Source organism: Dreissena polymorpha, chromosome 12 (genome assembly GCF_020536995.1).
Source record: "Dreissena polymorpha isolate Duluth1 chromosome 12, UMN_Dpol_1.0, whole genome shotgun sequence".
NCBI classification, from domain to species: Eukaryota; Metazoa; Mollusca; class Bivalvia; order Myida; family Dreissenidae; genus Dreissena; species Dreissena polymorpha.
In genome coordinates, this window is record NC_068366.1 from 51,461,266 (window position 1) to 51,477,082 (window position 15,817).

The window sequence follows — 15,817 nt, forward strand, 5'->3', positions numbered from 1 at the left end:
AGCTCGAAAAGCGAATTTTATTGGGAACTTATAGACCTTATATTGTTTTTAACGAATGTCGGGACAAACGTCTCATATCGGGATGCCGGGACAAAGAGCCCAAAAGCTGGACTGTCCTGCCGAGATCGGGACGTCTGGCATGTATGAATATATATGTGAGAGGGTGGGGGGGGGGGGGTGTTCGTAAACACATTAAAACTTTAACAGTGTTTACATATCTATGAGTACTCAACCCCTATCGTAAATGAGCAATGTTAGAATAAGTTCAAAATCATCACCCCTTGAAGTTGAGAAAAATATTAAAAAATGCTAACAAGATGAAGCACATTTTTTTAAACCTACACAGTTCTGTTCCTTTAATGAAAACTGCACATGGATGCCAGTAAAAAAAAAGGAAAGTAATGTAAATAAAATGAACTTTGTAATATTTGTGGGTTACAACACAAAATCATAGATAATGGTTATTTAAGGGTTATAACACAACATCATAGATAATAGTTATTTGGGGGTTATAACACAAAATCATAGATAATCGTTATACCAGTATCTTTTTCTATTTTGTTTAAAATAATCTGCCAATATATTAATATTTACAGTAGAAAAAAAATCGTTGCATGTAACTTCATTGAGTGCCTTTTACACTGAAATTCCCGACGCCCTTTGATGCTTTGCATCCATACTTAATCTTGTTTATTTAAGAAACACTCTTTTTCAGCTCCAAAAGACGTTTGTTACTTAATTTTGTCTTGAGACATGACTCAAGCTTAAGTATTTAACTGTATTTGTTCTTGACTAGAATAGTGTATTAACAATAAATCGTTATTTTCTTGTTTAATTTTGGACACTAAATTGTTAACTTTATATATATATTTAACAAAAGTATTTTTTTCAATTTATACATTTTAGCATTGATGTAAAAATTTAAGAATAAAATTTCAATAAAATATAAGATTTTATACATATGTCATTCTTTGGTTTAATCAAAATAGCGCAGATAAATAAGCATGGCTTGTGTATTATAAATAAAATACCTAGTTACAATAAATCTTGATGCACTTAATGTTTTGCTCACAATGGTGAGGCGAGAAAACATTATAAAATCGATGCACATAGTTCTCTGATATCAACATCATTCTCTGACATCAGAATTGTCATCTGATATTAGAATTGTCCTTTTATATCAGCATTTTGCTATGATATCAGCATTGATATCCAATATCAGCTTTATCCTCTGATATCAGCATTATCCTCAGATATAAGCGTTGTCATCCATTTTCAGCATTGGCCTCTTGTTTCACCATTTTGCTTTGATACAATGTATCAGCATTTGCTTCCAATATCAGTACTGTCCTCTGATAGCAGCAGTGTCCTGTGAAATCAGCATTGTCCTCTGACATCAGCATTGTCCTCTGATATAATAATTATTTTCTGATATCAGCATTGTTCTTTGTTATTAGACTTGTTCTCTAATATAAGCATTGTTGCCTGATCAGCATTGTCCTCATATATCAGCATAGTCATCTGATACCAGATTCAACAACATGACTCATCTACCCAGGATTTCATGCTTCTCCCTTTTGCTTTTCTAGTTTGTCCCATATATATTTATGCCCCCCTTCGCCGAAGAGGGGGTATATTGCTTTGCTCATGTCGGTCGGTCGGTTGGTCCGTCCGTCCGTCCACCAGGTGGTTTCCGGATGATAACTCAAGAACGCTTGGGGCTAGGATCATGAAACTTCATAGGTACATTGATCATGACTCCCAGATGACCCCTATTGATTTTGAGGTCACTAGGTCAAAGGTCAAGGTCACAGGTGAAGGTCACAGTAACTGGAAATAGGCATTTTAAGGATTTAGCATGGTTCAAACAAGGAAAACAACTACCGTTTATGCATGTTCTTTTTATTACAGCATTTGCCTCCCTTTAATTCATTTAAAATCTCATTTTACAGAAGAGATTCCAAATTTGACCTGTAAATGAGCCCCATATTTACTGCCAGTGCTAGGTTACCTTTTCCCATTTGATCATTCTTAAGTATTGCTACTACTACTACTACTACTACTACTACTACTACTACTACTACTACTACTACTACTACTACTACTACTACTACTACGTACCACCACCACCACCACCACCACCACCACCACCACCACCACCACCACCACCACCACCACCACCACAGTGACAAAAAACGTATTCACACAATGGCTGCTACTGCAAATTATAGCCCATATAGGGGGGCATGCATGTTTTACAAACAGCCCTTGTTACCCCATGAACTGCATGCTGTGGGTGATTTCAGATGTATGTGCCAATCCTGCCAGCCTATTGTACTTAGTGGACCTTTCTGACAGCATGCTCAACATAATTGATAACACAAAGAAGTTTGCTGCAGCATTAATGAGCGGGTAATGCCTATTTTTAAGTTTAAATAACTTGTCAAAGTGACTTTTTAGTTTCCAACTGTTCCATCTAAGTTCATTATTCATGACCTTCATAGCATCTTCATCTTTAGAAATGTGTATGTACAGTGCATAGTGACCTTAATAATGTATCATATGAAATGAAGGTTTTAGTGTCCATAGGGTCTTTTATCCCCCTTTTGATAAATTGTTGTCAAATTTATTAAACAAAATACTTTAATTCCGTTATAATTCTGTATAATATGTATGATAAGTTGTTTTAAATGTCTAGGTTCCAGATGCCCACTGTCAAACAAGGAGCCATTGGTTTTGGCACAACTGTTATTCAATCAACAGTGATTGAACTAAATTCCTTTTCCACGTACCTTGAATTGTACATAAATTTCATGAGCAAAATGGTGCCTGATTCAACATCAATGGGCACTGGAACATTTGACGCCATCCAGCGTGGAACTAACATTTTCTCATCGATTGTTGGTGAGAAAATCATGATCATTTTCACTGATGGGAAGTCTGACAACCCTGCTCTTACAAAGACGGTATGTTACTGAATTGAGGTTAAATTTATGATCTTGTCTTACCAATGCTTAAGGCAAATGGCTAAAAAAAATCCATTCAGAAAGTTGTTTGCATCTCATTCTATAAATTAACTGAATATTTTTTACCAATATGAACGCTTTTTACATTTGAGCTTGAATTTCCAGTTATAAAATATTTAGGATTAGAACTAAGGTTACAAATATTCTTATCTGTGAAGCCTTCATTACTAGTAATTGACTTTCAATAAAAACTAATTAAATCTTAGTTGTTTAAAATCAAAATTTTCATAAATTTATTGTCAAACGTTATCATTTCTTTCCTTTGTCTATGAATGACACACAATAAATCTCCTTATGTTGAAAGTAATATTTGTTTTTGTCTGAAGAGAGCCAAAACTAGGACTGATTGTGGTTCAAAAAGCAATGTATGTCTGTAAGATTAACAGCAAACAACAAAGTTATGCACAGATATGTAAATTATACCTCTATTGTTGCTATGGCAGCGAGCACAGGAAGCAAGGAATGTGGGGATCGGACTGGTTGCTATTGGTGTCGGCAGTGGTATACAGCAGCAGGATCTGTTGGACATCTCTGGGAGTTCGGACAGCATCTTCCAATTCGAAAACCAGGACTTGTTGGATGTGACAAAGCTACAAAAGGTTCAGGAGGTTGTGTGCACAGGTAATGTGGTGTATACCGTTTCCTTGTTTAGAAATCTTATCACTGTGAAGCTTTCATTCATTCACTATGTAGACCTATGATCACAATTCTCTTGTTTTAAAAAGTATTAATTCTTAGATATCTTTTAATATACAATATGGTCCTAATTTCTGATCATGCTCATTTTGCTATCATTTCGAAGATATTTATTTGAAAGTGTTGTGGTGTGGATTGTTTATTTAATGACACATGTTATGATTGTCTGCAGACATATTTATTTCAAATAATAGGCAATATATACTGTAACTTAAATGATTTAAACATACCATGTATCAATTATTTTTAATATTTCATTCCAGCCATAAGACCTGGAGGTGAGTTTTTGCTATCATTTTAAGGTCGCCCTGAAAGGGGTGAGCATAAAGTCGCAACTTTGTCCGTTCATCAAAATTCTTACTGTGATAGAATTTCGTTTGTGTATCTAATTTCCTTGATAATTGTTTCCTTTCATTTTTATGCCCCTCTGTCCATCCATGCTTCCATCTAAATTTTTGTTTTTGCTGAAATTTCGGATATATGTGATCCTAATTCAATGAAATTTTATATGTAGCAACCCTTTTAGGTGGACATCTGCTTCCTTTTACAAGGTGTTCTTGTCCAATGATTTTAAGAGTTATTGCAGTTTGATTATTAATAGGTCTTTTTCTTTTTGTGTTCAAGATCTCAGACACTACAATCAGAATTTGATAAAATTTAATTATTATGCATCATCTGTATAAGTTGAACATGGACGTGATTAAGTTGTTCTTGTCCAAAGATTGTTCATGTAGTTATTGTCCTTTGATTATAAAAGGATTTTTTTCGTTTTTCTTTCTTAAATTGTTCGGAACTTAAGTGATCTTTATTTGATGAATGTGTATAATCACTTTTCCTTTTATTAAGGCAAGAACCTACAGTCTGGTCTTTCCTCTCAATAGTTTATTCACTGTTCCCTTTAGATAATAATTCCTTTCCGCATTTGATATCAGACTTTGACTTATAATTTGAATATTATGATACTCAGGTGTACATGCATACATTTTCAGGTTGTTCTGCTCCAGTAACTTTTCAGTCAGTTTTTTCTATTTGATACTTAATATAACATTTTCTAATGAATTTTATGTTTCTGTGTCAGATACAAATCTGATGATCAAAATTTGATGAAAGTTTAGATGCCGTATCAATACAGGATAGGCATATGTATATTGTCATTCAGCTTCAGTCAATGTTCAGGGAGTTATTTCCTCATTGCTCAAAGGTGGTTTTTGATCATCCAAAAACTAAGTCACTAGAATTTTACTCAAATGAAAATCTTGGTAACATGGTCTAAAAACTAAGATCAATGGTCAAGTCTTTGCATTACGTTGTGACCACTCGAGATTCCAAATTTATTATTTAATCTTGATAATTCTTAGTTAGAATGTAAGTCTTAAAAGTATCTAAGCCTAGCTTGAATCAGGGTCATAAGCATCCAAAAACTAGGTCCTCGGTTCAAATGTAAGAAAAAACATACCACAGCTGTAGATGTGTATTACTCACTCTTGATGAAACATGGTGAGGATGCTATCCTGACAATATTAACCCATTTATGCCTATTGGACTCTCAAAACCTTCCAAATTGGATCAATTAATTTCCAAAATTAGGGATTTCTAGTATATTTATTTCTATATTTAGAATATTTCTTACAGAAATTTCTTTAAGCAAACAGCGCAGACCATGATGTGGTGTCTGATCTGGGTCTACGCTGTTTGCCAAGGCCTTTTTTCTAGATGCTAGGCATAAATGGGTTAAGGTTAAGTTTGAAAATGGGAAAACAGAGGTAAAAAGCTAGGTCATCAGACCAAATCTTCGATAATGGATATACCTTTAAGTCAGTTAAGCTCTTAAGCCATCGTACTTCTCTGCTTCATGAGAAGAATCTCAAATTTTCCATAAAAACCCTCATCTTTGAATTTCCAGTATGCCAACCAGGGACCTATACTGATCTTGTTAATTTCAAAATTGCTTTGAAATAAAGGTAATGACCTAGCTTCACCTTTGTAGGCTCAGGATGCCTGTAAAGGAACTCAAGAGGACCCTTGTGAATTCTTAAATGACCTTAAAATAATCTTTGTTTTGGCCAAAGGCAGAATGCCGGATCACCAATAAACATTAAAACTTAAGTGTTGTATTGCCAGAGTGCTCTTCCTATCGCCAATCATTAAAACATTCAAACTTAAGTGTTGTATTGCCAGAGTGCTTGTCCGGTAACTACCGAGACCCTGGGATGGTGTGCACACCCTGTCCCCTGGGGTCCTATCAGGACCTCCCAGAACAGCTGTTCTGTGTGCAGTGTCCTACTGGTCAGACAACAGGCAACATGGGCTCCACTGCTGCTTCAGCCTGCACAGGTACATCAAGCTTTTTTTTTAGCTGTTTAATCCAGTTTTTATACGCCCGTATAAAATACGGGACGTATTATGTGAAACCCCTTGGCGGCGGGCGGCGGGCGGCGGGCGGAAGGCATCACTTTGTCCGGACTCTAATTCAAATTGTATTCATCCGATCTTCACCAAACTTGGTCAGCAGTTGCATCTAGTTGATATCTAGGCCAAGTTCGAATATGGGTCATGCCGGGTCAAAAACTAGGTCATAGGGTCAATAAGTGCATTTTCAAAGGGGCCACTTTGTCCGGACTCTAATTCAAATTGTATTCATCCGATCTTCACCAAACTTGGTCAGCAGTTGCATCTAGTTGATATCTAGGCCAAGTTCGAATATGGGTCATGCCGGGTCAAAAACTAGGTCATAGGGTCAATAAGTGCATTTTCAAAGGGGCCACTTTGTCCGGACTCTATTTCAAATTGTATTCATCCGATCTTCACCAAACTTGGTCAGCAGTTGCATCTAGTTGATATATAGGCCAAGTTCGAATATGGGTCATGCCGGGTCAAAAACTAGGTCATAGGGTCAATTAGTGCATTTTCAACGGCGCCACTTTGTCCGGACTCTAATTCAAATTGTATTCATCCGATCTTCACCAAACTTGGTCAGTAGTTGCATCTAGTTGATATCTAGGTCAAGTTCGAATATGGGTCATGCCGGGTCAAAAACTAGGTCACAAGGTTACTTAGTGCATTTCAAGCATTTAGCATGGTGTCCGCTCTCTAATTGAAGTAGTTTGCATCTGATCATCACCTAATTTGGTCAGAAGTTGAGTCTAGATGATATGTAGATCAAATTCGAATATGGGTCATGCCGGGTCAAAAACGAGGTCACGATCGGACACATAATGAATTTCAAGCATTTAGCATGGTGCCCGCTCTCTAATTGAAGTAGTTTTCATTTGATCTTCACCAAATTTAGTCAGATGTTACATCTAAATGATATCTAGGTCAAGTTCAAATATGGGTCATGCCGGGTCAATAACTAGGTCTCGAGGTCACTTAGTGCATTTCAAGCATTAAGCATGGTGTCCAAAACCTCCGAACGGGCGTATCTTGTGACAGTTTGGCACTCTTGTTCACATTTCTTGACCTTAACAACAGCCAATGAATGGTTGGAGACATTTTCCAGTAGATACCTTACTAATGGATTGGCTAATTTAAAAATTACAGGGATACTGTATTTAGTTTGGAAACCATGCTAACCGAATGTTGATAATAAAAATATTGTATCTGTAAAATTGTAAGTCATTTCTTAGCAAAAATCCAGTTTAGGTGGAAAGTGTCGTCCATGATTTGCCTGTTTGGACTGCAAAGGCTAATCTAGGACAACACTTTATGCACATGCATTAAACCTCCTTTTCAAAGAGCACAGCTCATTTGTATTTAATTGACAACTCTCTTCAGCTCAAACCCAGTGCCCTGCAGGTACATTCATACAAGGAGCGGCCTGCACTCAGTGTCTTTATGACTCCTACCAACCTCTTCCTGGACAGACCCAATGTATCCCCTGTCCGTCGGATAGACCTGTGACGAACATACTCGGTGCTACCTCTATCAGCAGCTGCAAAAGTGAGTGCTCAGAGAACATAATCCTGAAACATCCTTATTTCAATTATACAATGCTTAACCTTAGGTCATTAATTAGTGATTGTCATTTTTATGTCCCCCAATCTATACTGGGGACATATTGTTTTTGTCCTGTCTGTTGATTTGTTGGTTTGTTAGGTTCACTGGCCAGAGGCCAGCGGGGCTTATGTCATGGGCCTGTGTCCGTCGTGCGTGCGTCCGTGCCTTAACTTTTCCTTAAAACATCTTCTTCTCCTATACTACTGGTCCAATTCTGATGAAATTTCTCATGAATGTTCCTGGGGTGAACCTCTTGCAAATTTGTTCAAATTTTGCCCCTGGGGTCAAATAGGACCCTGCCTCGGGGGTCACAAAAATGAAAATTTGCTTATATATGGCCTATTTTGTGAAAACTTTCAAAATCTCTCGTCCATAACCATTGGGCCTAGGGCTATCAAATTTGGTATGTAGAGACATCTTATAGTCCTCTTCCAAATTTCTTCAAATTATGCCCCTGGGGTCAAATTTGACTCTGCCCTGGGGGTCACAAAATTGAACATATGCTTACATACATACATATTTTGTGAAAACTTTCAAAATTGCTTGTCCATAACCATTGGGCCTAGGGCTATCAAATTTGGTATGTAGAGACATCTAATAGTCCTCTACAAAATTTATCCAAATTATGCCCATGGGGTCAAATTTGACCCTTCCCCAGGGGTCACAAAATTGAACATATGCTGGTATACAGCCTATTATGTGAAAACTTTCAAAATCTTAACGTCCATAACTATTGGGCCTAGGGCTATCAAATTTGGTATGTAGAGACATCTAATAGTCCTCTACCAAATTTCTTCAAATTATGCCCCTGAGGTCAAATTTAACCCTGCCCCGGGGTTCACAAAATTAAACATATGCTTATATAAGGCCTATATTGTGAAAACTTTCAAAATCTTCTCGTCCATAACCATTGGGCCTAGGTCTATCAAATTTGGTATGTAGAGACATATAATAGTCCTCTACAAAATTTCTTCAAATTATGCCCCTGTGGTCAAATTTTACCCTGCCCCGGCGGTCACAAAATTGAACATATGCTTATATAAGGCCTATTTTGTGAAAACTTTTAAAATCTTTACGTCCATAACCATAGGGCCTAGGTCTATCAAATTTGGTATGTAGAAACATATAATAGTCCTCTACCAAATTTCTTCAAATTATGCCCCTGGGGTCAAATTTGACCCTGCCCCGGGGGTCACAAAATTGAACATATGCTTATTTAAGGCCTATTTTGTGAAAACGTTCAAAATCTTCCCGTCTATAACCATTGGGCCTAGGGCTATCAAATTTGGTGTGCAGAGACATCTAATAGTCCTCTACTAAATTTCTTCAAATTTTGCCCCTGGGGTCAAAATTGACCCTGCCCCGGGGGTCACAAAATTGAACATATGCTTATATAAGGCCTATTTTGTGAAAAACTTTCAAAATCTTCTCATCCATAACCATTGAGCCTAGGGCTACCAAATTTGGTATGTAGAGACATATAATAGTCCTCTACCAAATTTCTTCCAAATATGCCCCTGAGGTCAAATTTGACCCTGCCCCAGGGGTCACAAAATTGAACATATGCTTATATAGGGTCTATTTTGTGAAAACTTTACAAATTCTCTTGTCCATAACCATTGGGCCTAGGGCTACCAAATTTGGTATGTAGTGACATCTTATAGTCCTCTACCAAGTTTGTTCAAATTATGCCCCTGGGGTCAAGTTTGACCCTGCCCCGAGGGTCACAAAATTGAAAATATGCTTATAAAAGGCCTATTTTGTGAAAACTTTCAAAATCTTTCTGTTCATAACTGTATGGCATAGGGCTACCAAATTTGGTATGTAGTGACATGTAATAGTTCTCTTCTTAGTTTGTTAAAATCATGCCCCTGGGGTCATGGCCTATTTTGTGAAAACTTTCAAAATCTTTCTGTCCATAACTGTATGGCATGGTTTGTTAAAATTATGCCCCTGGGGTCAAATTTGAAACAGTCCAAGGGGTCACAAAATTGAATATATGCTTAGAAAGGTCTTATTTTTAGAAAACTTTAAAAACCTTTCTGTTCATTAACATTGGGCCTAGGGCTACCAAATTTGGTATGTAGTGACATCTTATAGTCCTCTACCAAGTTTGTTCAAATTATGCCCATAGGGTCAAGTCTGACCCTGCCCTGGGGGTCACAATATTGAACATATGCTTATATAAGGCCTATTGTGTGAAAACTTTCAAAATCTTTTTGTCCATAACCGTATGGCATAGGGCTACCAAATTTGGTATGTAGTGACATGTAATAGTTCTCTTCTGAGTTTGTTCAAATTATGCCCCTGGGGTCAAATTTGAAACTGCCCCGGGGGTCACAAAATTGAATATATGCTTATAAAGGGCTTATTTTGTGAAAACTTTAAAATCTTTTTTGTCCATAACCATTGGGTCTAGGGCTACCAAATTTGGTGTGTAGTGACATCTTATAGTTCTCTACCAAGTTTGTTCAAATTATGCCCCTGGGGTAAATTTGACCCTACCCTGGGGGTCACAAAATTGAACATACGCTTATATAAGGCCTATTTTGTGAAAACTTTAAAAATCTTTCTGTCCATAAAAATTGGTCCTAGGGCTACCAGATTTGGTATGTAGTGAAATCTTATAGTTTTCTACCAAGTTTGTTCAAATTATGCCCCTGGGGTAAATTTTACCCTGCCCTGGGGGTCACAACATTGAACATACGCTTATAAAAGGCCTATTTTGTGAAAACTTTAAAAATCTTTCTGTCCATAAAAATTGGTCCTAGGGCTACCATATTTGGTATGTAGTGGAATCTTATAGTTCTCTACCAAGTTTGTTCAAATAATGCCCCTGGGGTCAAGTTTGACTCTGCCCCGGGGGATCACAAAATTGAACATATGCTTATATAAGGCCTTTTTTGTGAAAATTCAAAAATCTTCTTTGTCCATAACCATCCAGCCTAGGGCTATCAAATTTGGTATGTAGTGACATCTTATAGTCCTCTACCAAATTTGTTCAAATTTTATCCCTGGGGTTAAATTTAAACCTGCCCCGGGGGTCACAAAATTGAACATATGCTTATATAATGCCTATTTTGTGAAAACTTAAAAAAAAATCTTGTCCATTACCATTAGGCCTGAGGGCTACACAATTTGGTATGTAGTGTCATTGTATAGTCCTCCACTTAGTTTGTTCAAATTATGCCCCAGGAGTCAAATTTGACCCTGCCCTGGGGGCCACAAAATCGATTATATGCTTATATAGTGCCTATTTTGTGAAAACTTGAAACATCTCCTGTCCTTAACCATAAGGCATAGGGCTACCAAATTTGGTATGTAGTCACATCTAATAGTTCTCTACCAAGTTTGTTCATATAATGCCCCTTTGGTCAAATTTGACCCTGCCCGGGATGTCACAAAACTGAACATATGCTTATATGGAGCCTATTTTGTGAAAACTTTAAAAACTTCTTGTCCATAACCATTGGGCCTAGGGCTACCAAATTTGGTATGTAGTGACATCTAATAAACCTCTACCAAATTTGTTCAAATAATGCCTCTGGGGTAAACTTTGACCCTGCCCTGGGGGGTCACAAAATTGAATACACGCTAATAAAGCGCCTATTTTGTGAAATCTTTAAACATCTTCTTGTCGAAAACCATTCAGACTATTGCTACCAAATGTGGTATGCAGTAACATCTTATAGTCCTCTACCAAGTTTGTTCAAATTATGCCTTTTGGGTCAAATTTACACTGACCCACGGGTAACAAAATTGAACATTATATACGCTTATATCTTGCTTATTTTGTGGAAACTTTTTAAATATTCTTGTCCTTAACTTTAGGACCTAGGGCTACCATATTTTGTATGTACATGTAGTGAGATATAGTAGTCGTCTACAAAGTTTGCTAAAATTATTCCCCTGGGATTAAATTTGACCAAGCCCAGGGGGTCACAAAAGAGTACATGTGCTTAAATAGGGCCTATATTTAAGTATTTGCACATGCAGAGAATATTTGTTTCAGCCTTTTTTCAGCAGTGGAGCGATACAGGGCCATCATGGCCCTCTTGTTTGTTGGTTTGCGTCAAACTTTAACATTGGCCATAACTTTTGCAATATTGAAGATAGCAACTTGATATTTGGCATGCATGTGTATCTCATGGAACTGCACATTTTGAGTGATGAAAGGTCAAGGTCATCCTTCAAGGTCAATATCAAAGGTCAAATTTTGCAATATTGAAGATAGCAACTTGATATTTGGAATGCATGTGTATCTCATGGAGCTGCACATTTTGAGTGGTGAAAGGTCAAGGTAAAGGTCATCCTTCAAGGTCAAATGTCAAATATATGGGGGTCATAGTGTTTCACAAAAACATTTTGCTCATTTTAACAACACTGTAATATTTCAACCACTTGCAATTAGGATATCATACAAATCACAATTTTGAGGTCCATAAGATTCTTAATCATGATAATTACCAATGCACATGATACAGGTAAGGTTTCTTTATGTAAAATCATTGCCTTAAATATTAATTGATATATTTGTTGACACCTATCACTTAGACTGCTATTTCCTGCAAAACAGCTTCCAGATTGTCTCTTATATATGCTTTAGAGCAGGGTAGATTTTTTTTTAAGCTTTAGCTTACCTAGTACTTTTACCATGTTCTCACAGCCCGTGTGTGTCCCATCCCTATGGATCTGGTGATGGTGGTGGACTGTTCAGCTAGTATTGGGCAAGACTTTCCCATTCTGAAAATGTTCCTTAGCAACCAGCTGGCCAAGTGAGTCTATATTTTAGCATTGTTTTGTGGAGCATCCTTGCTATAGCTTATTTTAAATTTAGCAAGTCTCAGTGAATACTGGGGTCAATGAATTGGCATAAAATATCATTTAAGATTAGCCTGTGCAGTTTGCTAAGGCTAACCTGGGATGACACTTGCTGCCTGAACTTATTATTTTTTTAAAATAGATTTCCTTTAAATAAATGATTCCATAACCGGGGAAAGTGTCATCCCCTAATAGAAATTGGTGGCCGCAGCCGATGCGTATCCCTACGCCGCGACTTTTGACCCAGGGGTCAGATCACAATTCCAAAAAGTGCACTGTCACATATGCTCATAACTACCATGTGTTTAAGTTTCAAGGTTCTGAGTGCTTATAGTGTATGAGGAGATAGTGGCCAGGACGGACGGACAGACAGACCTCGGAGATAACCACATAATCACCCTGCTCCAATTTGGAGCGTGGGGATAATTAAAACAAAATTTTGGGTGGGCGTGGTCTATGTGGGCGCCCAATGGTTGGTAATGGGGCAATGCATCGTTGAGATTGACCGTATTGTCATAAGAGATGTTCAGTATCAATTCGATGTAAATCGATGTAGAAATGAATAAGTTAATGTAAAATAACATAAAAAAATTAGTGAAAATCTCTGACCCGGCCCCATCCCAACACCCATAACTTTCGACCCAGGGGTCAGATTAAAATTCCAAATAGTGCATTGTCGAACATATGCTCATAGTACCTCGTGTTTAAGTTTTAAGGTTCTAGTGCTAATAGTGAAGGAACAGATAGTGGCCAGGACGGACAGACGGCGGAGATAACCACATAATCCCCCGGTTGCAATTCGGAGCGTCGGGATAATAAGCGTGTGTAGACTTTACAGGCTAATCAGGAACAATGCTTTTCAAATGTGCAAAAGCCGGTTTTTACAGAGACCCAAGTTTCTATCTGTCTAAATTAGGAATGTAAGAGGTTAACTGGTTAACCTATTGAAACGATCAGTTAACCTGTTTCATTTTCGGGAAAAGGTTAACCTGAATTTTTATGTCCCCCACCCACTATAGTGGGGGACATATTGTTTTTGCCCTGTCTGTCTGTTGGTCTGTTTGCTCCAACTTTAACATTTGCAATAACTTTTTCAATATTAAAGATAGCAACTTGATATTTGGTATGCATGTGTATCTCATGGAGCTGCACATTTTGAGTGGTAAAAGGTCAAGGTCAAGGTCATCCTTCAAGGTCAGAGGTCAAATATATGTGGCCAAAATCGCTCATTTTATGAATATTTTTGCAATATTGAAGATAGCAACTTGATATTTGGCATGCATGTGTATCTCATGGAGCCACACATTTTGAGTGGTGAAAGATCAAGCTCATCCTTCAAGGTCAAAGGTAAAAAAAAAAAAAATCAAAGCGGCGCAAAAGGGGACATAGTGTTTCTGACAAACACATTTCTTGTTTTCATTATGCTTTTTCATGGAATAATTTGTGATATTTTACATTTTGCGTGCGACATACTGCTAACTTGCGGTGGCGACTATTAGAATAACATGACGCACCATGGACTGTAATAAATAACGTGTCAACAAGAACAGTAATAAATCAATAAATCAGTACCTTTGTGGTTACAAGAAAATGGGTATGTTTTGATATTTGGCGCTATTGTTTTGTTTTACTTGCAAACATTTAACCAGCGAACTGCGGGGAGTTGGTGCTATTATCAAATACGTTATTGACACATTTATCAAACTCACAATAAAAATCAGCTGAAACATTGGACACCTTATTTTGATGTTTTGTTTGCCAATATCCAACACTGATTGCTCGCAAAAATAAAGGGTTTATAAGGAATAATTAAATCAAGAATTGCATTCATAATCACATACTAGTCGAGATAACCTGATATTTGTTTTATCAGAAAATAATATTATTAATAATAATTTATGTCACGAACAATACCACTTCTGCCGTCTGAGGAAAGTTTTATATAAGAAAGCAATTTATAAAACTCATTTAATTAATATTAATAAAGATCAACTAAAAAGATATATTTGATAAAATCATTAAATTAAGTATTTGCTTAAAAGTTGTGCAACAGTGGGTGAATTGTCAACCCAATGACGACCGGTTGACAATGATGGTGTGAAAATAAACAACATTTCCCAACAAAAGTCGCCCAAGAGCTTTTGTCTGTGCCATGGACATCCGTACCATTGAAGGGAGTGTTCTCAAAAGCAGGTTGTCTTGTAAACAATGTTTTGCAACCTTGACATCAACCATAAGCTAATGGACAAAGTCATTTTCTTGACCAAATGTACACTGTTGTTTTGTGCATGTTCTGCATAGTTGTGTATGTTTGCTGGATTGTTTGAAAAGTGAGATTGTGTAGCACTAGTTTAACAATTATTTAACACATTTTTATACAAAGTTAATGTGTGCAATACAACGCGAACTTAATATTAGTGGCCTAACCAGATGTTTTCAAAGCAAGCAATCTCAAATTACTTTTGTTTCTATAGAGTACATGAAGGAGCGGTATGAGAAATGTTAAACGTGTACTTACAAATATTTTACTAATAAAGATGTTTAGGTTAACTGGTTAATTAAAGGTTATGTCAAAAGGTTAAGTGGTTAATGTTTTTTGTAACCTCGTGCATCCCTTGTCTAAATGTTTACATTTTATTTTTTATATACACATTTCAGAGGCGTCGGAGCTGGGGCGGCAGCTGCCGCCCCAATATTTTCGGCAAAATTGTTATTTCAGCAAAATTGTTATTTCGGCAAAGACCTTTTCTTCATTTTTTTTTATTTCAATATTTTAAAATATCTTTACCACGAAGCAAGGTAATCACGCTTTCATCGTTATGACACTTGTATTGTTGATTGTCATCACCCGCCTGTGGTAATGTACGTGTAAATTATGTTGTTAATTGATCGATCTCTTTTATAACGATAATCTCTATATTCTTGAGTAATTAAACCTGGGAATCTTTAATTGTCGGTATGATTTAAGCCTTTGCTTCTTTTTATTAATATAAAGGAAAGTATGACATGAAACAAATGTGCCGATATCAAATATAGTCCTTAATTGTAACAAAATTAAAGATACCTCAATATACCTGAATTAATTGTGATAACTCAAAGTAAATCGATAATTCTAAAATCTTATTTAATGTTGTTTTTTTACCATTTTTTGTTTCATTTTAATATGTCTTCTCTAAACCAAACAACGGATTTTAAATTTCCGAAACGGAATTTCGGGAAAAAAATCCCGAAGAATGTTCTTTCAACGCACACAATCCCTATTGTTGTGTCGCCTGCTG

At 36.8% G+C, this 15,817-nt stretch overlaps 1 protein-coding gene across 1 annotated transcript in view; it reads left to right on the forward strand.

Annotated features, from left to right (window-relative positions):
- LOC127852602 (uncharacterized) overlaps positions 1-15,817 on the forward strand; it is a 96,347-nt gene that overhangs the window by 21,203 nt on the left and 59,327 nt on the right. Inside the window, exons 7-12 of the mRNA XM_052386552.1 lie at positions 2,307-2,412; positions 2,699-2,966; positions 3,470-3,647; positions 5,901-6,056; positions 7,497-7,661; positions 12,385-12,493. Of these exons, the coding sequence (XP_052242512.1) occupies positions 2,307-2,412; positions 2,699-2,966; positions 3,470-3,647; positions 5,901-6,056; positions 7,497-7,661; positions 12,385-12,493 (982 nt within the window). The remainder of the gene's footprint in view (positions 1-2,306; positions 2,413-2,698; positions 2,967-3,469; positions 3,648-5,900; positions 6,057-7,496; positions 7,662-12,384; positions 12,494-15,817) is intronic.